General features: G+C 38.0%; 1 protein-coding gene across 6 annotated transcripts in view; it reads left to right on the forward strand.

Moving 5' to 3' along the window:
• RBM33 (RNA binding motif protein 33) overlaps positions 1 to 26,729 on the forward strand; it is a 102,754-nt gene that overhangs the window by 35,552 nt on the left and 40,473 nt on the right. For 5 of the 6 annotated variants that reach the window (XM_048062259.2, XM_048062260.2, XM_048062264.2 and 2 more), the window contains exons 9-14: positions 351 to 657; positions 5,866 to 5,924; positions 21,629 to 21,788; positions 22,648 to 22,979; positions 23,857 to 24,105; positions 24,906 to 25,193. In XM_048062259.2, the coding sequence (XP_047918216.2) occupies positions 351 to 657; positions 5,866 to 5,924; positions 21,629 to 21,788; positions 22,648 to 22,979; positions 23,857 to 24,105; positions 24,906 to 25,193 (1,395 nt within the window). The remainder of the gene's footprint in view (positions 1 to 350; positions 658 to 5,865; positions 5,925 to 21,628; positions 21,789 to 22,647; positions 22,980 to 23,856; positions 24,106 to 24,905; positions 25,194 to 26,729) is intronic. The other variant, XM_048062263.2, reaches the window with a different exon arrangement.

The following is a 26,729-nucleotide window of genomic DNA, read 5'->3' on the forward strand; positions in this document are numbered from 1 at the left end:
CTAACCTATGAGATTAGGAAGTTTCACTGTTAAAAATACATGAACAAATGAATGTGTTCTGGTAACGTTCTCTGTGTGCATCCTAGGCATTACTGATGCTCAGTTGCAAATTTTGTCTTTTTCTTGCCCTTTGCCACCCTCTTCACATTAATGTCCGTGATTGATTGTTCCTTTGCTTTCCTGTGCTGATGGATCTTAACAGTTCCACTTGATTTGATGTTATAGGAAAGGTGTTTTTTTCCATTCATACTTGGCCTTAGTTCTCCAAAGGTGTCTTAATTTTGTTCTGGTTTATGTCAGGTTATATGAACTTTAAAGCCTATTGACTTTATTCTTTTGTCTGACTTTAGACTCATTCACAGAGGTTAATTCCAACACACCAGCAACCTGTTAGGAGTCTGTTCCAGCACCAGCAGCAGCAACAACAACAGCAGCAGCAACAGCAGCAACAACAACAGCAGCAGCAGCAGCAACAGTTACAATCTCTGCTTCCTTTACAGCATCAGCATCATTCTTCTCCTCCTCCAGGGCTACATATGCCCCCTCAGATAGAAACACCTAGAATAATGATGACTCCACCACCAGTGACACCTCAGCAACCGAAGAACATACACATAAACCCACATTTCAAGGGGACGGTAGTGACACCTGTACAAGGTGAGCTTTCTGAGCTTCCCAGTCATTAGCATATGAGGCATCTTGCTCTTTGCCAGGGAAGCAACAGTTTACTTGTTTATCTCTTGATGGAAATGTGCTTCGGGCTGATATTTTTTTTTTCCTTAAATATTTTGCCTGAAGTAAGATGTGAAAAAGAAACTCATACAAAAAAAAAGACAGTGATACACTTCTGTTGTTGGATTGTGGCCGGCTGAAGTAGTAAAGTCTTTTCCACTTTTTTATCATATTTACTGTTTGAAAGCCTTCAAAGAGCAATAAAACTGGAACAAGAATGTTTTTAAAAGTAGCGAATATTGGTTTTTAATAGTAGGTTTAGAATCAATACTGCAGTTTAGAATTTCCCACATCATTCTAGGTTCAGCCAAGCAGTCACAGAATGACCGCCCACCTATTTCAGTGAGAATACACAAAGGCAGTCCTTGAACTGTAAATGCCGTGTGAAAGGTACAAGCTGCAGTCCTCACTTGACAAGATACATGCTTTCAGTTCTCCTTTCAGTTCCACATGTATGATTATTTGATTCAAAGCCTGCAAGTACATGCTCTTTCTGTAACTCAATACCAAGCACCCTTTGGGCTACAGTTCTTAGAGCAGCTCTCAGCAAACAGAGCTGTTAATATTAGTCCTTATTTGGGAAGTGTTTAATCCCCAAGAGGGTAAAGAAAAAGCACCTATATATCTCTGACTCGTGATTCAGTTGGAACTAGACAAAGCAAAACAAACGTATATGTATTCACCATTACGTTTTCTGTATTTTTTCCCTCCTTTGAATCAGCAAAACTCCAAGCCAGTGTTATCTTTGCTTCATTTATTTGCCCACTGAAAGGTAGGAATTTGGCAGGGTAGGATATTGCCAGTTGATAGAAATCTGTTAGGCTTCTCACAGATGGATTCACAGTAGCTGCTTTTTAGAGATTATTTCACTTTTTCCTGTCTAATAAAATCAGTGCTTCCCATCAAATTATGCATCAGGACAGATTATCTGGAAGCAGTCCAAAAGATTCTTTAGTCTTGGATGTATGCCTTCTGTGCATTTGACTAACATTTCGAAAGCAACAGTTCTTGGTTTATGAAAAGCAAAAATAGCTTTTTTAGACTATTCTAGATGCTCCTCCTCTGTCCCTCTGAAACAGTTAATACATCTGCATCTATGTGAGCAGATTTCCTCCTCATGTTAGTAATGGCTACTGGGATTTTTGGTTTTGCCTGATGTCAGAAGTACGACAGTGTATCTTCTTTCTTTTGTATGAGTTGCTTTTTCACGTAATTAAGGTGCTTCAGGCTTGTCTCAGCCTTACCACAGTGTCCGTGGTACCTTTGGCATTCTAGGGACCTTGCTTTATCTTGAGCGTAGTCTTTTCTTCCTCTCTTGTTGCTCCTAATTTTAACCAAGTTGCATACCTGCATGTTAGGAGATCTTCAGTACTGGATTTGTAGTCTGTTGTGTGGCTTTTTTCTTCTTTTTAAAACTTGCTGACTTTTTGTGCACATACTTTACTTGACTGGTAGTCGTCCTCTCAGAAGGAGCAGCCCCAGAGTGATCTGTTTTTCAATGGCAGAAGACCTGTATGGCAGTGAGAAAGATCTTTGCCCTGTTAATGGCAACGGGTTCATATGAAATAACTTAGTGCCATCTATTTTACTGAAAGGATTCTCTGCAAGACTACTGAATATTTCTGCTGCTAGGTGTGCAGCATACTGTTAAGTGCAATTGTTAAAATTGTAGTGATTTAAATCGAGCTTCTTAATAAGTGAGCAGTCAGTCTTGTGCACTGGCTGTTAGAAGTGGCCATCTCAGCATACAGTAGTAGACTTATGATAAATGAAAGTATACATTTACACACCTAAGGAAAATATGTAGGGCATCAGGTATATTCTTCAGGGAAGATGAGCGTAACTTTAAAATTATCGTAGTCAGATGAATCTTTAAGCATTTTCAGTGTAGGCATGCAAATGGTAGACAGAAATTCCAGTGTAGGGATGACCGTTCTAAACTTCCTTTTAAAAAATCTTGCTCAGTTCAGTGCCTCTGCTTGGGGTTCCAGCAGGGAGAGCCTGGTAGCTGACAACACTACTATGTTTGTCACGCAGCAGCAATTATTTAAGGGTAACAGGAACTATGAAAGAGATGAGAGTAATTTCATGTTCTTGATGATGTCCTGCCCCTTCTCAACTGAATCTATTTCCAGATACGAGGCTTTTTTACATATCAGAGAATAGAGTCAGACACAAAGTTTATTTTGATTCTGTTTAAAATGCGATGCCTGGAAGTCAGAATGCCATGTCTGGAAGTGCATGATACACACACGTAGACTCCCGTATTTTTAATGGTGTGCTATCATGTTTTCATGTAGACTGACATTTTTTTACCTCTGTAATTTTGTGGAAGGAATAAGCCCACATACTTTCAATTGTCTGCACCAAGGGCATTTGTTCTAACTTGCAAATCATAGAAATATTCATTCTCAACATCCTTTTGGCCTGAGTTCATCTTGAAATGCATTCAGTATATCAGTATTTTCTAAAATAGACTAAAACATGTAAATTGTCATGAAATTTTCATTTGAATACAACAGCATATATAAGGTCTTCTGTAGCCAGCTACTTCAGCCTGAAAGTGAGTTGAAGCACTCTTGAAGAATCCTTTCATTGGCTTATTTCTTTGCCATTGAGACAAATCTCCTTGTATCTAGGTTAAAAAAAAAAAAAAAAAAATCCAGCAGTTGCTTCTGTCAAGTCAGTTTTTTCAAACAAATTTCTAATATTTTTTTAGTCTTCGAAGCTTCATAAATGATTAAGAAGGACTCAGTCTGTCAGAAACCTTAATGGTTATATGAGTGTCTGTTCACACCTGCTGCGGATAGTGTTCAGTTAGTGTTCAGTTGTGCCTTTTGTGGCATTTGAATCCCATGTCTTTCTGTTGATTACCTGTCATAATTTTCTCTTTTCTGTGTGTCCCATTTTGTAAATTAGTTTTGAGTTGTAAGAGGAGATTTTTTGGCTGAATGCATGTCCAAATTTGAGTCGGATCAATTTACAAATACTGGAGGACTATAAAGTACAAGTAGACACACTATGAACTACTAGTTCAGCCTGTGATTTAGGTATTCAATGTTTTTTCCCCTTGATGTTTACACCACAAATAACTATTTCAAGGGTACTGTGGTGCTGCCAAAATTGACAGGAGCTACTGATGAGCAGTTTGTGGCAGCTCGGTGGATTAGTGTGCCATTTACCTTTTTAAAAACTAGTGTCCTGGGAAAAATTATAATTCTTCTAAATCATTAATATGGGAATTGCTGCTTCATCTTTTCAGGTATAGCCTTGAAATTTACAGCTAAAAGCAAATTAATCCTCTTAAAATAGCATCTAACAACATGTTGTGTTTGAAACGTACCTTTCAAATCTGTGGAAGATTTCATGTTGAGGAAATGAATGCTTATTTGAGAATTCTTTGCTGCTTCAGCAGGTGTCCAAGGACTGACTGAAAGGATGCTGAGTTTGAACTATCTTTCATGAGTATTAAATTAATTTGTTTAAAAATATATATAACTCTCTATATGTTCCTGCCAGAGGCAGGATACTGAAATAGACACGAGTGTGCTGTACAGATGAAGTTTCTCTGCATTTCCCACCTTATGTGATTTTTCTCAGACTTGCCTCTCTGACCTGAGCTATTTTAGTCCTTGGTCTGTCAAGAGCATGCTGTCAATTTTTTTTTAAGTGGTCATGGCTGTGCAATACTGACAGATGTTTTTTAGAAACCACGATGAGACTGACTCATTTTCTCATGTAACCTGATCATAAGCTTGCACACAGTCCTTCAGAGCTGAAAGATTGGTGCACGTAGTTTACCCTTTCAGCCCATGAAGCAGTAAACTGCAGGTAATTAACAGTGGATGGAAGGCAGACGTGGACATGAACTAAAAATAGTTGCTAATGCATTAGCTCTTGTGCCTGTATTACTGAAGAAAAAGGAATTTTTTGAGGCATGTTAGAAAACTGTGCTGTGAAATGGAGCTAGTTTAAGGGAGAAGGGTGCGTTTCTTAACACCTTTCCTGCTCTCAAGTGTCACACAGTTGTCTACAAAGTCAATGTTTAACCCTGTGTGGGAAACATTTTCCCTATCATTTTCAAATGCTAAGCACAAATTGAAGGAAAATAGCCTTACTTACAAGTTTTTGGTAAATGAGCAAACGCATTTGGTGCTGTTTAATTGAAATGCTTTATTTAACTTCTCTAGACCTTTTGTCTAATATTGACATATTTGTACTTTTAACCATTTAGACAATCCAAGGAGGAGGAAAAAAAAAAAAGGAAAAATGGGAAATCTGTTATTAGACTTTGTGCTGGGGATTCACATAAAGATTGAGTTCCTGAGGTGATCCGGCTGTAATTACTTTATGCATTTTGCCATCATTTTAAGTGGATGTTTTGGGACATTGAATTTCAAGAAAACAGATAGAAAAAAGTTATGTGAAGAAGTCATCCATGTTAGTCCCCGAACTCCTAATTTTGGAGAAGTTATTTTTCAGGAAGAGGGTCGTATTTTATTTATTTTTTTGGTGACTCTATGAAATATGAGTCTGAGATCAGCAGTTGTGATTACACAAACTATGACTACGGTTGCATATGCCATATTAAGAAAAAAGCCACATTAAGAAGTTCTTGCTTGCTCTTAATTGCTGCTACCTGCCTCATTTTACCCTTCCATGAACAGTGATTTATGCCAGCTAGCTTTTCTGATGCCAGTGTTTGCTATGGGAAGTGGGTGGTGAGACTGGGAGATAAGTAGGAAACGAGGGGCACTAAGTTGAGAAGGTGAGTTAATTACGTGTCCTTCTGTTTGAAACATGAGATTATTGTTAAGAGTCCGTGTCAGCTTTGTCTGAGACATACCTTTGGCTGAATACATATTCTGGTTTTTTTTCCTTCATGAAGCAAGAAGCAATCTCATTCTGGAGAATGCAGAATCAAATTATGTAAATGAACGAGGAGAATCCTAATTGCCCTGTTGCATGTTGCGGGGGAGGGAATGGTTGCTTAAAGTTAATTGTAGGAGCTGTGACATGCGAGGGTAAATGTAGCAGATTTTAATCATGGCTTCTTATTGCAACCACTTTTGGAAATAACAGCAACAACTGTTAGGTAAAACAAATGGTGTTAAAAGGTGCTTCTTGTTTCAGTGCCCTTGCTGCCAGTTCCAGCCCAGCCAAGACCTGCCGTAGGACCCCAGAGATTTCCTGTGAGTAGCAGCTGTTTCTTCTTCTTTGATATGGATAAGCATACATTTGCAAGGAAATATTAATACAGCAAATAAAGGCTGTTCTAGTGAAATATAATTTTAAGAATTTGTAAATATTGACAGTACACTCTGCAGTTGAAAATGTTTGTTAAAAGCTTAAGGTCAATGGATTTTTGAGAGTAGAATTAATTCTGTTTAACTGTAAAATTGTTGAACCAATCTCTCCAGTGGGAGAGGCGTGAATGCATCTTGTCTTAAGGAATATGGGCTCCATTTTATTACTTGGGTCTTTCTGCATAAATAGAATCCTTACTTTATTTGATATAATAAAGGCTATTTGGAAAAAAATCCCTAAGCTTAAAAAGTAGCATATATTTTATTGTAAAAATCGGCAAAATTGTATTTTTATCATTACTTCAGGCATTTAAATGCCTTCATATTTTTGTATCAAGAAATGAGAATGGCATTGTGTGACCTTGTTTTTTGTATGTTTCTAACTTGCAAAACAAACAGGGCATCGAACTGTTTCACAAGAATTATTTTACTTGTTTTTTTAATTCTAATAATGTAGAGAAGCACCTTTCTAGATAACTTTTCAATATTTCACAATTCCGTTGTCCTGAATTTTTAATTCAGATGGTTTGCAAATAATCAAAATAAGCAAAAAATACATATATTTGTGCAATATTGCCTGAAGTATTTTCAAGTAACAACTTGTGTATTATTTCCCAAATACATAAACCACAAAAATTACCCTCTGTTAATGCTTACAGTGTTGAAGGGGGAAAGTAGGTTTTTGTGAACATCTGTGTGGTATCACACAGTAAATTATTTGCATAGAGGTCAGATGTGTTTGGAAAAAGCAGAGTTTGGAAACCTGCTGTGACTTTTGATTGCCATGTGCATACCTGGCTGATTTTGATGCAGAATATTTGTTCAAGATATCTAGCTAAGCAATTGATGTCCGTGTTTGGTACAGTAGCTGAGTTCTTAAATTGCCACATGTCTTCTATGAAGTATAAAAAGGTTAAACAATATAACTGCAGTTTCATCAACTAAATTTATGTAATTTTTGCCAATATTTAAACACGAGATATTTTCTTGTTTAAAATTATTGTGGGTTTAAGGGCAAGAGTTCTCTTCAACAGCCTTTAGTATTAAGTAGAAACCTTATTAACATTTTAAAAGTAACTGTTAAAAAAGCACAAGTATCTCATGTATGGTTTCCTTTGACGTGAACTTGCTTGTGCCAATAAACACAATTTGGGATTGAAAAGACATAGAAGGACAAGGAATATCTGTAAAGGCATTGTAATTGACATCTTTGAAGTGTGTTTACATCAGCGTAGAAAAATTGGAAATTATTTTTTTAAATTGACTGTGAAATTAGATTTTAATTCTGTTCACTTTTGTTTTTACAAATCAAGAAGTACTGCAAACCTAGCTAATCCTGTATGCAACAGTTTTTTAAATGGAATAAAATGGATTGAACATTTTTGTTAGGACTGCTCCTTTTGCCTGAAGGAAAACACTGAGTGCTTGCTGCCTTTTTATGTAAGCAATGTACTAGCAAAGAGTCATCTTTTTTTTTTTTCATTAAGAGAAGGAAGGCCGTCTTAACTAAGAGGATGCAGTACTGTGATTTGGCTGCCCTGAGTGTTTTTTTTCCACTTCAGCTAGTTACCTGCTCTATGACCCTGAGAAAGGTGCTTAATCTTTCCCTGACTCAATAATTTGTAAAATGGGTATAATATGGTCTTCCCTTATGAAGCACTTTATAAATTTTGCATAGGTTATCAGATATATTAGGATTAGGAATTAAGTGTCACTGTGTACATATCGCGTGTTTGTTTTATTAAATGTAGTATGTTAGCTCTTGAGCTGAAGACAAATTTACTTTCTGACTTGAACGTTTTATCTTGCGGAGCTACCTTTTCTTGCTTTGTTACATGTCAAATGCCTCTGTGCTGTTAGAATTCACTTGTTTATGTATAAATGTTGACTTATAGCAGTATAGCAATGGTTGGACAACTTTGCTGACAAGCCATTTGAAAAAGGTCAAAGAAGTATTCCCGACCATGGTACATTCTTCCTTTTTCTCATTATAAAAGGAATCTGTGGATATGTGAAAACTTGACTTCTGTTTTTAGGATCACCTGATCTTAGCATAGGAGTCAATCAGTCTTCTGTTTGCTTCGTTTCTTAAAAACTCCGGGGTTAAAAATACTTTTAGGTTGCTTTCCCCTGTGACTTTGAACTGGATGGCTTATTTTGCTTGAATGTGGCAGAGGTGCACAAACATTAAAGGTAATGACGTTCTCATGAGGGAGAGACCTACATGTGGCTAGTGACCTAGCTAAAAGAAAAACTGCCTCTGAGTTACTGTCTCATCTAGCAGAGACTTCTCAACACAGAGAGCCCCTGCGTGTTACAATTGTGAGAAGAGCTTCAATCAGAGCTAATCAATTGCAAGTCATAAATCCATTGGAAACCAGGTGTTATTAATTTAGGGCTAATGAAGTGACTTGTAACCATGTAATGGTTAATTCTTACAACCTTTTGCAGAAGGATGTAATTGAAGAGTTGAACAAAGTTGTAATGAGCATGTTAGCATATTGGTTTCAGTTCTAAATTATAAGAAATAATGTAGTATTAAATCAGGGTAATGTTGATCAGGATCCAGTCTGCTTGGATTTGGGACTGATTAAATTCACTTAACAGCCCTGGATGTAAATGTTAATGTTTCAGGGTAGTTATTTCTTATTTCTGAATTATTTCTTACTTAAAGCTTAACCCCTTAAGTGTTTAGAGAAGAAGTACTAGAAAGGATCTAGCAGAATTTATCCATTTGTATTCCCTATTTGAAGTTACTTGAACATTTAGAGGAATTTTGAAGCAAGAAAGGAAGTTGTCTATTTCTTACTCTGTAGTCATTTGAGGTGACTTAGTGGGAATAATATTTGAGAGGTGTGGTCAGCTAATTAGGACTGAATTAATGGTGGATCTGAGGGTTGTTAGTAGCTGGGGAAACATGATAAACTTGTGCTAACTGGAAGTTAAAGCCTCAAGTTGTGCAAAGGCTCATCTAAGTGAGTATTCTTCAGGTGGTTGTGTTTAATAATAATTCAGTCCTCAACTGTAGTTGAGCTAGTGTTTTTCCAGGTACTGGAATTTACCGGGAACTGTTCAAGTGCCGACTGAGTCTTTAGAAAAAACTAAGTTGTTTGAAGAGGAGATAGGTTAACATCTTAGGGTCCTTCTGGAGGTCTAGCTTTACGTATCACCTGCATTCAATGTAAAGTGGTTAAAATGCCTTTCTCTGAGTTACTGTCACAGTGTTTCACAAACAAGACTTTCGGGGGGACTAATCTGTTTGAAGGAAAGTGATTGGAGGTTTATTTACGGGCTGGTTGTGTGGATCTCCTGAATTTTTACAAAAGGGACAGTTGTGCTTCCTGTCTTGTGGTGTTTATCTAGGCTAGCTTCTCCTTTAAAAACAAAATGGAAACAGAAGAGGTGTTTCTAAACACTCTATATTTAGGTTGCTACTAACTGCCTACTGTAGAGGCCAGACTTTTAATGTGAAACAAAACCATTTGCTTTCAAATGGCAATTTTCGTGAGCTGAGTTGATGGTCCAAATCTCTTCATCCCTTATGTGGTTTCACCAGCATGTTCTGTGTTTGAAATATTTCAGCATTTTTTTGCCTGAAGGAAAGGTGAAGACTTTTACTTCAAACGTTACTTAATTTTATTTAACACCAAGGAAATTTTCACAAGTGGCACAATCGTGTGGGATTTTTTAAGGACATGAGAAAGTGGAGCAAGTGTTGTCATGCCTGTTTTGAGACAGAGTGCCACAGCGTTTTCCTTGTCAAAAACTCTCCAAACAGAAATAGGGGATCCCTGGCATATCCCAGTCTAAGTCTGGAACAAGATGTTTTGTGTGAAGAGGGAGTTGCAGAGAACCTTCCTTACACTGCTTGAGGCAGAAGAGAGGAATAGCTTCCTCTGGCTCAGGGCCCTTCATTCCCCTTCTATCTCTGTTATGGTTTGTCCTCTGAAACTGCTACAGAGAGAGCGGATGCTGGCAGTGTATCTGTATTCCTTTTGCCAGGAGAATTTTCAGGGAAGTTGGATGAAAACCAGTTTATCTGTTGTCCTTAACCTAACATCCTTGGTGTCCCACAGACAAATTTTCTTAATTTTGGTCCTCTTGAGTTTCAGAGCTGAAACTAAGAATAGTCTGAAGTGGCATGAAGCAAAAAAGGAAGCAGCGCTAGTGTCTGACCAGCTTGTGCCAGGAAGGCTTTGAGATGCACAAAGCTTTCCTCCTTTGATAGGACACCTGTTAGTGCACTGGGTGCCTTTCAGGTAACTGTAGAATTCAAATCTAAAGTTGAATTGCATGATGTATAAATTGTTTTATTCAGTATAAAAATAAGACCTTAGTCGAGCAACTTGTCCTCAGGCAACTGAGAATATTCTTGTGAATATTCTACATCGTGTCTTTTCAATTCTCAGGAGTGGTTTTTTAACATAATTTGGGTTTGGAATTTACCTTAAAATTTCTTTTCAAAATGGTCCTTATCCCAAAAGAATACTTGAAGGTTTTTTTCTGCAAAACCTTACTGAACTTTCTTTAGAGTCTCATTCAACATTCTTCAACTTCATCTCCAGGATATCAGCTGTTGTTGTAAATGGATGCTGTGAGAGTGAATTGATTAATTTTGATTCTGTTTTTCAGTCATTTCTGAAATCTCTAGTTTGACAAACCTTGAGCTTTGAAGTATTGTTTGAAATTCAGATACTTTAAAAGCACTGCTTTATGTTTTAGCCTGTGAGAGGTTTTTGAATAAGTGCCCAGCTGTTGCTCAGATCATAGGTCACTGTCCTTCATTTTTGCCCCTGGCTTGAAACATGTCCTTTACAAAAAAAAAAAAAGTATTAACGCTAAATTAAATTGTAAAAGGTATATTGAAATATAATTTATTTTTTTTTCCCTGAAGTGGTCCTTGGGCTGACTTGGATAGACCTATAACACCACTTCTGCAAACTTGGATCAGTTTAATGGATTTTACAATGTACTTGGGCCTGGGGGTGTGTCCTTGCATAAACACCTCTTGCAGTCTGTGAAAGCAGAAATTTGCAGTGCTTTTGTAAATAAAACTCGTTGCAATACTGTTTCCTGATCATTGTGGAAAATGTAAATAAGGAGTTTTTTTTTCCAAAATTCCTAATTCCATTAGGAATTGCTATGAGTAAGTAAGGGTTTCAGCAACCCTTCCTAAGGTCTTGGCTCATGTTTTCCAGTGCCTACAGTAAGGACAATTTTAAGCAGTTCTGCATCTGAGAATATTCAGTCCTTTTAAACTGATATTTAGCAAATAATGAGATAGTAACTAGTACATGCTTGCAGCAGTGTTTATGTAGGAGACAAACTGTTAATGGAAATAGAAAGTCACTTGTGAAAATGATTCTCCTACTTCCTCACAATTACTCTGCTTTAGCTATGGCTTTACTATAATGAGTAACAGTAAATGAAATTTTCACTCTATTACTGTGTCGCGGTAGCAGATCACAGGTAGTGTAGAAAGCATTTTGTTTTCATTTAACAGGATACATGGTATCAGGTGGTGTTGATTGACATTTCTTGGATAGTGCTTTATACAGCATTTCATGCAAATCATGTTTGAATGAGACTGCTGCATCAAATTACATTTCTTTCAGATTATAGCCCTTGCAGATGTGAGACGGAGCTTGTTCAGCAGCTAGCAAAAAGCTTTCGTTTTGAACACTTACTGTTTTCACAACTTGACTGCAAAGCCCTGTAATTACAGCACTTAAGGTAGTGAAGGAATGATGGGCACTTTCTCTTATCAGATCTATAAGTAGTTGCAAGCAGATGCAGCATGAGATCCCTCCAGCTGTCAAATATTGTCAGGCTGGCATAGAGGGAATGCAGTTTAAAATGCAGGTGACATAATACCCAACATCCTCCATTTGCTAGTGGGCTTCTGATTAATCACGATTACCATACATTATCATACCATCAAATTTAATCATATCAATGAATTCCCATTTGCAGGAGGAGCAGCAGCAGCTAAACATGATGGTAACAGCTATTAAATAAGAGAGAAATAGATGGCTTCTAAATGTAGTAACCCTTTAACTTGTCCTGCTAGCTCCAGTGTGCGCATGCTCTGTAGAAATTAAAATCAAACAGAAAACTTGTGCGCTTATAGTCCATAGTTTTAACTTTAAGTAATTGCTATTTAGGACTGCTAAGAAAAAAACAGAGTTGAAGAATTTTTTTTGTGTGTGCGTCTTATTGACAATAAAATTTCTACAGTTCAGTATCTGGTTTAGTACCTGCTAAGTGCAGAGTCACAGAACGGTGAGAGGTTGGAAGGCACCGCTGGAGGTTGTCTTTCAACCCTCCTGCTGAAGCAGGACCACCTCGAGCTGCGTGTCCAGGAACATGTGCAGATGGCTTTTGAAGATCTCCAAGGAGGAGACTCCACAACCTCTCTAAGCAACTTGTGCCAGTGCTCCATCACCTGCACAGCTACAAAGTTTTGGTTTGGGTATATTTTTATATGTGTATATTTTATATGCAGGCACACATGCACCTATATATACACACATAAAAATACTGTATTTACATATTTCTACACATAATCATATTTCTATTATATCTATTATTCATATATAACATGTAATGATCTATGTGTATATGTATATATAAATGATTAGATATAAAATAGATTGATACATTTGTATGAATGAAGTTTGAACTTTTTAAGCTACATGAGCAAACGATAAATTTTTATTAAGCACACACAAACAAGTATTAAGTGTATGGCTGCATAGCCATTAATTAGGCAGTTAGAGATATTTTGCAGATGTCAAGACTCCTCTTACAAAGAAATCCAATTACAGTGTACAATTGACTTCTTACTACAATGCAGTAAGACTAATCTAGTGCTTAAATACTGAATGCAGAGCTAAAATATACTTGTTATAATCTAGTCCTAGATGATAGTATAGTTCTCAAGCTGTTTTCACTAAGCTGTGAAACATCCTTCTGAAAAACAGTATATTTGTCATCACAGTAAAAAAAAAAAAAAAATCTTATAAATAAACAGGTATTTATACACCTTTTGTACCTTGAGTTCTTGCTGTTCAGTATGTGAAATGAAAAAAAACACGCTTCATTATAAAATACTAAATTGTACTACTGATTACAGTAAACTGAATTACAGTAATATTAAGTGTTGAATATGGAATACTCCAAAACACAAGTATATTCAGGCCTTCATACTCAACATGCGAGTAGAACTTGCAAGTACATTGGTAGCCCTGGGTGTGTAAAGTTCTTGCATCAAAGTGTTTGCGAGGTCAGAGGTACAGAATATCTCCAAAATGAAATTTCTGTACAGAAAATAAGGAATCTTGTAATTTAACTACTAAATAGATCTGAAATGTCACATATCAAAGTCCACTTTAACAGCAATCATAGTATTTGTCTTCTGTAAAGATATCTTCTCTTTCCCCCCGTTTTTTTGTGGCCATCTGAGTATTTTTAGTTGAAGGGAGAAGCATCGTCCCCAAGTCACATCTTTTTGGTTCTCACATTGTTTTGAAATTAACTGTAAGTTCACTGTTGAACTTGGAGTGTAATGTAGAAATCCTGAATTTGATATTCTATTTGATATCCATCTGAGTTTTGATTGTAATCGTAGGTGACATGCAGGTCACCAAAATATGCTAGGTCAATAAACATTCTAATAATATTTCCATATAATGGTCTCTAGCCTCAGGATAAGGTGAGACTATTTTTATAATATATTTTTATAGGCGTTTTATGTCAATAGTTGTGAAAGCAGAAGAGATACAAAATGTGCCATTCTTTTGGGTCCCTACTAATATACCTAGTAAGCTATTAGCTTTGAACACAAAAATATGCAGGAGGATTTTTCGTGTTTGAAATTAAAAAAAAAAAAAGTAAAATTTTCTTCTTTCACAAGAGAGTTCCTTGTTCTGGCACTAATGTCTGTTACACTCTTTGTCCATGTTCAGGGCATTTTCTGAGAATTGTTTATGGATGGGACCACTGGTCCTGCAGATTTCCATCTTCTAACTTGCAGACCTCAGTGGTAGAACAGGTGGGAGTCCAAGAAACCAATCTGTAGCGTTATCCTTCAGAGTAGCATTGGTTAGCTTAAGTAACGAGGGATTCATGTGTCTCCCTCCTTGCTTGTACTGGTTTTCTGTGAAGGTTGAATTCCATTTTGGGACCTTAAACAGTGTCATTGGACATCAGTTATTTTTCATGCAAATCTTTTATGTACAAGATCTGGTCAGATCACAGGACTTGTACTTAAACATCCCAGTGTGGTTTACCTCCTGTAGCTGTGCAGTGGCAAAGAGAAGCTTGTCCAAGTCACATGGTACATTTCAATATTACGAATTATTTTTGGCTTGGTTTAGGGAAATAGCAACCTGTTCTTTCTCAAACTGAATCTGCCTTAATGCTAGGATCTACATACGTGAACTAGCAGTTACTAGTCTTTTCCTTACATTTCCTTATGTTCCTTTTCCTTGCATTTTCCCCTTAGAAAATGCATTCCAGAAATATTGAAGACGCATGTATGGGTAGAATACATTAGTTCTCTCGAGTTTCATGATCTCTCTGAACTTTAATTTTTGTCTCTCTTGACTGAAATGTATTAAAGGCATAAACTTTTACATAAGGCCTTTTTATAACATTGAATCCATTGGTAATATTTCAGTACCTGTTAGGTTTTAGCTGACCTTGATGGAATTATTGTTGTCAAGAGACATCGCAGGGAGCCTACAGGTTCATTTAGACTGTATTTGAGAAAATACCAAGGAAGTTTTATTCCAGAATTTCAGAGAACCATTTGCTTTCTGTATGCTGTGCACAATAAATGAAAATACTGTGAAACTGGCTTGTAAGGACCCATGTTTTGTGAGATGTATACATTTCTACTTGAAAAATTTTAAACCATATTTAAGTTATATGAAAAAGGGCTTCTTACACAAAAGGATGAAAAGTCACTTCCTTGCACTGGAAGGTTGGCATTTTAGGAAAGCTTTTCAAAAAGTCTAGTAGCTACTGAAATAAGAGGATTAACATCTTGTGACAGATGGCTATAGTTTTAATTGTCATAGGTTATAGTGGTCATTATTCTTTGCATTTAAACCATATAAGAAGAATTAACTGAGTGGCCCTGCTTAACTGTCAATGGGGTTCTCCTAGCTCTTTGCATTTTAAGTGAGATTAATAAATGAAAACATGTTGTGGAGGCAGGGTGTAATTTATTGAAAGATTCATGAAGTTTCAATGACATTGTTAAGGTATTTAATTAGTCTCGTGGAAAAAAAAAGTAGAGTGACCCTTTTAGAGAAGCTGATAAGTCATATAATAGCTGTTAGATCCTCTTTATTCCTTGCTTTATAAGATTAACTGTGTGCTAAGCAATTTATGCTAAGTTTTCCCTTTTATTGGTAACCAAAGTTATCTATGCTTCATGAATAGATTATTGGAGATAACATCATGTAATTAACAAGAGATGCGGAAAAGTAAAAGTACAATTCGTGTAAGAATTGTATGAGAGAATGTTAATTTCTTAACTAGGAAGGATATTTAAAGGGATAAAAGGAAGGCAAAATAGTGCAGTTCTTTGAAAGGATTAAAGTAACCTTATCTCGTGTTCTTTCAGAAGGTAGGATTGCCTGAGTGTGTGAAAGTCGTGTTCAATGAGCTATTCACAACTCTAATGAATTGTAGACACAAGTTTGCAATGCGTGTTTTTTTTTTGCAAAAGTGATTGATAACATGTAAGTTAATTGAATAATGGAAGTTAGCAAAAGGGGACGTTGTGTAAGCTGCATACATGTGGAATTGTTTAGAAATGTCAGCCTGTGGTGCTGTAAACTATAGCATGTGGGGGAGAAAGTGTGGATAGACTTTTTTTTGTCAGGGTAAACTTGTTAAAAATGAATATTTAAGAGAGTGAAATACCTGTCAGTAGCACTTCAGTGTGTGTTTATCATCTCCTTTGAAGTATTTCTAGAATGCCTGTGGTTGTGGTCTCTTTGGAAATCCACCCAGAACCCCACTTCCAGTGTAATTTCTGTGTAGACCTAAGTGTATTCAGAAAGGTGATATCTCAAAATTTTCAAAGTAAAATTACACTAGGATAAATTGATAGAAATCAACATTTGTATTCCTTAAAAATACAGGAAAAAGTACAGCACGTCTTTGGCAGTTTGAGAAAAATCTTGATGTTCAGTACCTTGTTATCGTTGTTTGGGGATTGACATATGTTATAGTTTGCACAAAAGATTAGAAAGAATGGCGCAGCCTGCAGAGTCCTACTGAGAGGCTCGAAGCCCTTCCTGCACTGGATGTGAGCCCTCAAGTTTTCAAAAATAACAGTTTCTCTCTCAGGTCTTTGAAGTACTCATTAATGCCAGGGCTGCAGCTCGTGGTTTAGAAGGAACTGCACAGCACTGAGTATTGGGAGCAGTTTTGTAAGGGGTAAGCGTAGGTCGGTTTATGGCTTCCAGGCCATACGTAGTGTGATATGATGGGTGAGTCTGCTCCAGGTCAGGTGCTGTTTTCTGATTCCGACCTCTTTTTGCAACTAGTTTTAAGTATAGCTAAAAGATCCATCTTAGGAGTCTTCCCTTCCAGTTTGGTGCACTTTATCAAATTGATTATTTAGTAAATGACACTAAATTATCAATGATAATGATGCTAAATCAATGATAAAGAGTCCGATAATGATGAAAAAGGGAGAAGACTCTTCCAGAAAGTTGTGTTATGTGCTCTTCTGGGTCTTTCTCATACAGATGCTTGGTAACTCAATCTTCCGAACCACTGTCTATGAATCTGAGCCAGCCTTGCGGGGGTCTTGCTGGAAAGGCACATAAATAATTTTGTCCCTTCCCCCCAGTGTCACAGTTGGCCCCAGTCTGGGACTAAAAGTTAGAATCTTACAGCCTTGGCTGACTATGAATTTGCAGTTCTCCTTTTTGTTCACTTGAAACTCGTTAACTTGAAAATAGGTGTTCTGGAGAGTGTGAGATTTATTAAGTAGAGAAGTTTCCGAAGAGGTATAACAATGGTGAAGGAATAGTTAAAATGTCTTTTTGTAGGGAGTCTCGGTTGATGTGTGAACTGAATAGTTGGTTGTAATTTGAAACTGTCCGGTTAGGAAAACCATGAAAAATGGAAGTAACCACTGTGCATATAAAGATTTATTATGCATCTATGTTACAGTATGCTTATTTTATCAAAATAGACCATTATGAAAACTGGCTTTTGCACCTGCTCTTCATTAATTTTTGAAGTTAAATAGCTCTGCGTGGTCTTTTCTACTAAATACCAGAAGGCACTTGGCAGTTATCAGTAGCAAATGCTTGCTGAATGTAGAGTTTAGCAATAATGATAAAATAATCCACTCCTGGAATTACAGTTTGACTGCAGTGAAGAAGGGGGAGGGGGGGAGTTAAACCTTAAGTAATAGAAAACTGTTACATTACTCTGTACTATTTTTAGGACAATTAGAATTTGGCATAAGAAAAAGTCAAAGCTGTGGTATTAGTGTATTCCTGGGGATGGGGTGAGTATATTTCAGAATAATAGATGAGTATCTGGTAATTCAGAAAAACATCCACCATATTGTGCATGTTTTATTAAAAAGCAAGTTCATTTGTGCCTAGAAGTAATAACTCTGGTTGAAACTTAGTTTCACACGTACTATGTTAAATTAATCATTTTGATTATTAAATCATTAATAAAATAATCAAATTTATGTTGGAGCTTTCCTGAAAGCTTTTTTCAGAAGGAAAGTTTCAGCACTGTAAAACCTGGATATATGAGCTTCTCCCCGTCCATATTACAGTAATTTATGGGTAGAGTTTTATTTCACTTTTGGGGGAAGCAGAAGCAAAACTGGTTTAGAAAAAAACGAGAGGTCAGTCTTTTTCACTGATATGAGAAGGAAGAGAATCAAACTCATTTGTTTTTTTAGAAGCAAATATTGGTAATTCATTTTTCTGCAAATAGCAAATGACTTTGCAATTAACTTTGCATGATTGTCCTTTGGTTATCAGCCAAGAAATGTGATTAGTCATATTTCACTAGCTCTTCAAAATGCCATATACATAAGTTTAAGATCCGTTAGTGATCAAATCAGTGGATATTTGTTAATGACACTCAGTTGTCTGTATAGTATGTTGCTTTACTGTGGTATGTTTTATATCAGCCATACTTCTGTAACTTTCAAAACTTCCAGATTTAATACAAAACAAAAAACCACAACCCTCAGTTTCATTGTGCTTGGGATAAGTGCTCAGGCCAGGAAGGGTCATTGTTTTAGTAACCATATATGCAACAATTCAGCGCTAATGAATTCTGACAGACACAACTTCTGTTCACTGAAGAATATAAAAAGGCTCCTCATGTTATTTTTTAAATGTAAAATGGAGAAGGAGTTGGATTTAGGATTCAGAAATGTTTCTTGTCTTTGAAAACTTAATAGCTTCAAAGTTTAACTAGAATCTAAAAAAAAAAAAAAGGCAGTAAAATACATTGCTGATTTTTTTTTGGGGGGGTGGTGGTGGTGATTTTTTTGTTGTTTTGTTTTGGAAAGTGGGACTTAAATTCCAGAACTGACTGAAGTTATTTTACCAAAGCTTATTTCATAAAGGTTTAAAGTTTCCCTATGACAGCAAATACAAGTCTGCTCTCAGTGTGTGTGGTCTCAAACCAGATGATTTGAGTGAATATATTCTGCTGGTTGCCTGCCTCAATTTAAATCAGTTTGGTTGAAGCTTTGGGATGAGGTAGATCTGGGTGTAATAATGAAGGTATGGGGTGGCAGGAGAGGGAAAACTTTATTTAAAATACAATTATAGAAACACACACCATTTTTTTTCTCAGTTGCTTCTCCTTAAGGAGAAAACTAAGACTAACTGAAAAATGAATTAATATTGAGGAAGATGCTTGAGATTTGGTTACAGATGTCAGGAGTAGGAGTGGAGACACCTGCTTGTTTTGTAACCTGTGTCCAACTAGAGCTTGGGAGTGACGAGGAGCGACTGAAAAGGATCTGTGACCTTCACTAGGGCAGAATATGTTGAGTTTGGAAGAAGGAAGTACAGATTATCATCACTGTGACACCATTTGGTGCTTGGAAACAAGCCCAGCCAGGTTATTACTGCTGCCAGTTCTTCAGCTCAGGCGGCAAATATGTGGTACTCACCATTTTTCTACCTATGTGTCAGTATGTTTCCATGTCATGTTTTTCACTGGCCACTTTAGAAATAAGTAAGTTTTATGTAGGCATGTATTAATGTTGAGAACTAGGAGAGCTTCAGAGTTTCAAAGTTAAACACTCCAAAAAATAAATAAATTAATTAAAAGCAGCTTACCTGCCTGGACTTCCTTCTCTCCCCAGGTGACATATGCTCATGTGACGATGTGCTGTAAATAAGATGTAAGGTAACCACCTTGTTTGAAAACTGCCCTGATGAACTGGTTTTTCCCCTGCCTCCATTGGCAGTGACCTCATGCGTTATACAGTGACAAACGACTACCTAAATAGTTAAGTAGCTAAACATGGGGCGGTTTGCTAGGTGCGTCCCTTGAGGCTGCGTGGCTTGCGGAAGCCCTGTGTGTTCCCCAGGGTGACCGATGGCCATAAGAGCTGCTCTTTAATAGGCTTTTATCACCCAGGCTTCCAGGATGAAGGGATGCTTTTAACCTTAGTTTGAAAGTACCTCTGGCAGCTCCTACGCGGGGTGATGGTACAGGTGCATTTGGGGAACGAAGGGTCAGGATCCTCAAGGTTTGTGTTCAGTTCTGCTTTGGCAGGCAGCCAGCGCTGTCCTGTTCTGCACTGGGGAAGGGCAACGCGGCTGAACAGCCTAGTTCAGCTAAACCTGAATGGATTTTGATGGGACGAATCAATGTCATTTTCTCCACCCCAAATATCTCCCTCTTCCTCTAAGTGCCGTTGGTTGCAGACAGCATTGAAAGTCAAAGGTCTTGGCGTCTTCTGAGGTGGCAAGAATATTTTGTGTTGGTAACTGTCAGCTTAGAGAAGTATAGCAGTTCTTCCTGTAAATAGTATGTATGTTATGAAGACTGTCATGCTTGAGTGTAAAATAATGACTTTTCTCTAAATGAAATACCCACAGGAGACTGGCTGACTAGGAAGGAGCACTGGCAACAGGATATAGAACCTTTAATCTCTGAGCGATGAAGTATTTGCAGTTGATGGCTGTATAATGACATGAAATACATAGTCACAGTCTCGCTTCCAAATGAGAGGTCTTAGTTTCTCAGATAGCCCATTTAGGTGTGTCCGAGAAGGCCACAGATTTAGTAATGGCTTTGAGCCTCAGTGGCTTGCTCTCATCTACCTTTTCGGTTCTTGCAAATCCCATCTGTAGCTTGGTAGTAGAAAGGTGTGAAGCAGCTTTGTCTTGTGCTGCTTTGATAGTGAACACACATCAGTTGCCAGAGCAAATACCTGGTTTTGCTGTGTGACAAATTCTTTTTTATGAAAATACTAAGATTTTTGCAATGCAAGTAGGATAGGGTGACACTACATATGTTGTTGGTGTTAGGGTAGCCCCACGGATAAATGATAACCTTTTGCTGATGGCCATAGTTCAGTTTAGCAGGGAGTGTGTGTTCTGAAATCTGTTTTGAAAAGCTTGTCTTCAGCAATGGCAAGTGTAAGCTTTTAGGTGAACACCAGATATAGATGAAAAAGATGCCACCACTAATTTCAAAATTTCTATGAAGTGGAAAACAAGAATATTCCTAGATTATTTTCATTACTTATTTGATCTACTCATATATAATAAGGAAATGTTTGTGAATATAATGATTTATTTTAGGCATAGTTTCTCTTGGTTAGTTATCAGAGGTTGCCAACATACTTTGTCAACTTGTGTTATAAAAGAAATGGTAATAGCGTGAATTACTGACTTAAGTGTGTCTTCTGCAAATTTCTGCTTTGGATTAATATTCCACTTTCTGCAACATGTAAGGGCTCAGTTTACATTTTAAAAGAACTTAATGGAGAAAAGATAATTTTGTAGTCAGCCTTATAATGCTTCAGATGTTTGTGTTCTGAATAGACAGAAACGTTACTCTCCTTTTTTATTTTTTGAAATATGATTTCTTTAATTTTCAAATGCCATAAATTGTCGTGTTGTCGTGTCCTGTCCCCCATCCCTCCCCCAAGCAGAGCTACTTCACTTCAGTGTGCTATGCTGTACTGAATTGATGGCATAGAATAGCATGGTTTAAGAAGATAAATGTCAGGAATATCTTCTAAAGTAGACATTCAGATTTTGGGGGGATTAATGGGAAAGAAGGTCAATAATTGCATGGATTTCAATAAGCTTGAGAATAAATGGCATTCCTGTAGTGCTAGTGATTATTAAAACATTGTGAATTCATTTCAAAGTGCTGTGCTCAAGTTTAATACCCCTTCCATTTTGAAAGGATGACTCAGTAAGAGCTGCCAATTTGTAGAGATTATAGGAGGTAACTCCATAAATCAATTACATTTTTAAGAGAAAAAAGTTATAGCAGACAATGGATAATTTTCTGGCTGGTAGTCTTAATCTTAGTTTTGTCTTATTAAATAGGTTCCTCCAGACTTTCAGCAGCATGCACCTGGACCAGTTCCTACAAACTTCTCACAGGCCCCAAGGCTGCCAATCCAGGACCAGTGGAGGGGGCCACCACCACCGCCACCACCCCTCCCTCCTCCACCTCCTCAGGAAAGAGATCCCTTTTTTATAGGAGGTAAGCATTTTCATTTCAATTAACGTACAAAATGTATTTTTTGTAAAGTGAATGTGGAGTTTAAGTATGTATCATGTAATGTGATATGTTCAGAAGAACCTGGAGACCAGAAGGTAGTATTTGATGTAACCTGACGAGTTACAATGCCAGAAATTCCAGTGGTATCTTTTCTCCTGTTCTGATGTAGTCTTCTGTCTACACGTTTAGCTACCATAAATCTGTGAATTTATACAAATGCAAAATAAAATTAGTATGTAAATAATTGCTGCAATAAAATTGTTGTAATTTGTTACATTTTACGTAATGCACTCCCCATACATTTTCGTTTCTGATAGTAACACCATAAACTGTCTGGACTATAAGAAATCTGTTAATGTTAGCTGAAATGCTGCAGCATAGCAAACAAAGGTTAGTTTGTGTGTATATATAGATATGTTTATACCAAATGTATGAAATATATATATGATGCATATGTTATTTGTGAGTACAGGTAAAATGTATATGCAAAGTTGCTGAGTATCTGCTTAGCAAATGGTATCAAAGTTTTGTGAGTTGTTCTGTACTTTAAGCGCTAATCCCTGTAATCCTTCACCAATTTCAGTAGAGTAGAATTTCTAAAAGATATTCCTAATTCTAGGTAACGTTCAGTTCTGTTGGTCTTTCAAGTATCAATTCCTTTTAAACACAGGTGGCACAAGCAAGAGAAATGTAACGTTGAGGATAGCTCTTAAAACACCTCATAGTTTTTTTCCTACAAATTTCAAGTTACTTTTCTAAATCAAAACAGAGCTTTGCGTTTGATAAGCATGTTTGTTTCCCACGGAGCCTGTCATTTAATGACTTTTTCTGATTCCCACAGATCCAAGATTTCCAAGCCATCACTTGTTTGAGCAGCGGAGCCCCCCTCCACCACCACCTCCCCCGCTTCTTAACAGCGCGCATCCTGTCCCTACGCAAAGCCCCATGCCCTTCAGTCAGCCCGGGCCAGCCTTCAGCCAGCAGGGGCAACAGCCGGTGTTTCCCAGGGAGAGGCCGGTGAGGCCGAACATACAGCCTCAAGGCCCGGTGGGAATTCTCCACTTCAACCAGCCGGGTGCAGCAAATCCACGGCCCTTCATTCCTCCGAGACAGCAGTTCCTACAAGCCCCGGGACAGCCCTTCCTCGCCGCACATACGCAGCCTAACATGCAGGTACGGATCTACAACAGGGAGCAGTCATACAAGAGGTGTTTGCAGTGGACCAGAAATGCACTGTAGCTCTGTTGAGTTATAGGAGTAATGTGAATAAAATGGAGTTATTCGAGATTACAGGTATGAGGCAGATTTATATATAGTGCTTATTACTCTGTCGGAAAAAGTGATTTTTTTTTTCTTCGGTGGCCAGCACTAACTCATTTCCAACAGCAGTCTGTACCCCAGCCATGTCTCTACAATAGACTTACAAAAAGCACTTTACAGTTAATGGGATCAGAAGTTTCAATGTCACATAACTCCTTAAGTTGCTTTAGCTCCGCGGAGGCAGGGAGCTGTCCCGCTGCCCTGCTGGTCGGGGCCACCGGCGGGGCCGGAGCGCCCTCTGCTGCTCAGCCGCAGGGCTCAGCGGGGAGCTGGGGCCTCCTGCTGCCCGGGGGGAAGCTGAGCTGCTTGCTTGAAGTGGGTAAATGTTCTGGGGTTGTGCCGAGTGATGGAGAGGGCCCTGCATGATTGGGTGTTCGGGGTCTTTTCATGGTGTCTAGGTTTTGAATGTGGGGAAGCCATAAAGACTTCTATGTACTTCTGTGTTTGGGGGGAGGAAGAGAAAGAACAGTGTTTAAGTCATTAAACAGAAAAGAAAGAGAGCAGAAGGCCTTTCGTTTGCCATTTTCCCAATTCAGCTGTTGTCTTACTCAGGCGTAAGCACAGAACTACCTTGTGCAGCTTCTGTTAATCTGTTTTTTAATCAGTGTGTTTTTGGTTTAGCCTGATCGATAGCTGCTCACAAATGTTTTGAGGACTTGTGAGACTGGAGCTACATTTGCAGAGATTACTACCTTGAAACTAAAAACAAATAATCTTTCTTGATACAAAGGGTCCTTTGCATCCACCGTTGCAACCTCAGCCACAGCCTCAGCCTCAGCAGCACCATCACCAGCAGCAGCAACAGCATCATCACCAGCAGCAGCAGCAGCAACACCACCATCATCTCCAAGGACCACCACAGCCCTTGATGCCCATGAACCAGCCACAGTTCAGGCCTCACATGCAGGCCACGCAGCAGCAGCCAAATAACAACAGGATGCAGTGTCAGCAGCGGCAGGGTCCAATGAAGCCAAGACATGTGAGTACCACCTCCATCAGCGTTGTCTCTCTTAGCTCTGCATGGGTAATAAGCTTGTAAACACGTGTTTCAAAACTTACCACCACAGTTTTTCAGCCTCCTTATTCCTTTTCTGCTTTGTCCTTTTCTTTCATCATTTTTTGCTTCTTTTTCTACTTTGCTCATTTTGTAACTATATCAATAAATAGTGCATTTATATATTTTTTTTCTAGTCCAGTTCTCATTGTGGTTTTTTTTGTGATCCGACTCCAATACGAGATGACAGTTGCCCAAGAACTAACAGTAAAGGGTTTGGGAGGGAGGGGAGGGCGGTTGCATGATCATATTTAAAACTGCTGGTAGTCTGTGACTGTAGGAGCCCAGTTCTCTGACACCATCCTTCAATCTGAAGGCCTCTCAGTAGCACTGTGAATAAGCATTCTGGTTAAGATGGTATCACTCACGTCTTGTGAATTTGCTCCAGTCCAGCACGTTCTGCCACTAGGCAGGTTGGGGTGGCACAACAGTCCATGGCAGTGCTCAAGTCAATGTGACTAGTTCAGAAGAATCATTTTAATTAGGAAAATAAATCACAGTGAAGCCAATTTCTGAGAAAGATGTTAAACCAATGAGATTCAGTTTTGCTGTAAATGAAAAAAAAAAAGTTAATGTTTTTATTTTTATACTTACATTGAAAACACAGTGCCTCTTTGAAAAGTGTTTTTTTTGTTGGCAAACAAGTCATGAAAATCTGAAACAGGGAACACTTCAGTCTGGTTTGGGGTAGAAATATCTGCGTTTTTTTCCTTTCTGCTTTTCAGAACACACCCTCACAAAATATTGTCAAGCGTCCAAATCAGCAGCTACAGCCAACTGCTCCAAGAAATAGTAACTTGCGGGAGTTGCCAATAGCACCGTCACATGCTCTGGAAGTGAGCAACAACAGGCGAACCTCTACCCCAGCTGCTCAGGTCAAACCCATTACCAGCACAGTGTCTGCCACCAAGACTGTAGCTGGTGTTGGAAACTCACAGGGACGGACTGAGATGAAAGCTAAAGCGATCACACCAGTGGCCCAAGCAAAACCAGAAGTCAAATCTGAACCAGAGGTAAGGCTTTTTTTGCCATTTTTTAAAAGAAAACCCGTTTAAAATTTTTTTTGTCTGACTTGTGAACTGTAAATGTAGCTAACATACTATTCACCCAATATTTTTTGCTGCCACTAGAGGCCTCCCTTCTGAGTTGTGCTCTCAGACAGTTTCCATTGACCAAAATAAAAAAAAAATGAACTCTGAAAGGTTGTCAGGGCCCTGGTGATCCTGTTTTGCAGGTGTAGGAATCATTCCTACTGTGACAAGGCAGAGGTTGCATGAACTTCATCAATGATACAAGTCTCTGAGATACCCATTGTGCCCATTTTGTATCTTGCAGGTTTACGATCGGTTGGCTTGTGTTGTTTTTTTTGTCTGTTTGTTTTTTTCTTCCCCTTCCGGGTAAGTACTTCTTTCTGGGTTAGAAAACCTCTTCTCTTCCATTTTCTGTGTTGCTATATGCCGTATACCTCCCTAAATAGCCATTTTTTCTTCCTCATGCTGTTTTCCCTTAGACTGCCTACTCTACTCTAGGGTCTTGAGCATTCCTGAAGGAAACTGCAGCTGTATTGCCCATGGAATTTCTTCTTGAAGAAGAAAATCTTTCTTTCGTATACCCTTTTTGCATGAAAAAAATAGGAGATGCTCTCAGATTTTCCATTTTGGACAAAAAGATGCTGTTTGCTCTGCTAGTACTCTGCACAATCAGAAAATGAGATACAGGTTTTTGGGCTCCAGTGGGTCATGCATGGTGAACAGGGGACATTTTATTGCACAGATTCTCCTGGAAGCTAGAGAAGACTTGCCATGAGCACTGTTAGTGTGTGAGAGAGTAGGTAGGATTGCACTGATGATATTGTTAATAGTGAATCTCAGGAAGTGCCAGAGGAACGTGATGGTTAAATGCACCCTGTACAATTCCCGAATGTGAGGTTATTCAGAACAAAACTGTAAATCTTTATAGTTCAATTGCCCATGAAACTTGTCTCAAGGACCAGGTTTCCTTCAACAACTTTTGAAAGCTTTAATTGTGGTAATACTTTCTTCCCCTTAAGCTGCTGGCGATTAGCTTCTCATCTCGTTCTTAAATTATTATGACCATTCCTAATTTTCGCAAATGTGGCACAAAAGAAACCCATAGCTGGCAGTGCTTGATCTCTTCTGGACTTGCTTCTCAGTGGGAATATAAAAAAAAAATTTTTAATTGTGATCTTTTCTAAAAAAAAAAAAATTGCTTAAGTAATCTCCTTCACCTCAGTTCAGTCTCTTGGAGTAATCCAAGTCAATCTGTTTTTCAGGCCAACAGTAAAGGTAAGTTTTGAAGGCCTATGCAAAGCAGTTACAGGCCTCCCCATCTAAAGCATTTTGTAGTTTTTTCATGTTTCAGACATTTGGAACTTAAGACATTAGTCCTGAAATACCTCTGTCAGTGTCTGGAAAAATGAACTATTTTTCACTCCTGTTAATCAAATGGAATAAAATAACCAGTGCAGTTATCGTGTTCTTTCCATTTTAAATATTACACATATCCTAACAAACCTGTAACTTTAAGAC

Source organism: Anser cygnoides, chromosome 2 (assembly GCF_040182565.1).
Source record: "Anser cygnoides isolate HZ-2024a breed goose chromosome 2, Taihu_goose_T2T_genome, whole genome shotgun sequence".
Taxonomy (NCBI): domain Eukaryota; kingdom Metazoa; phylum Chordata; class Aves; order Anseriformes; family Anatidae; genus Anser; species Anser cygnoides.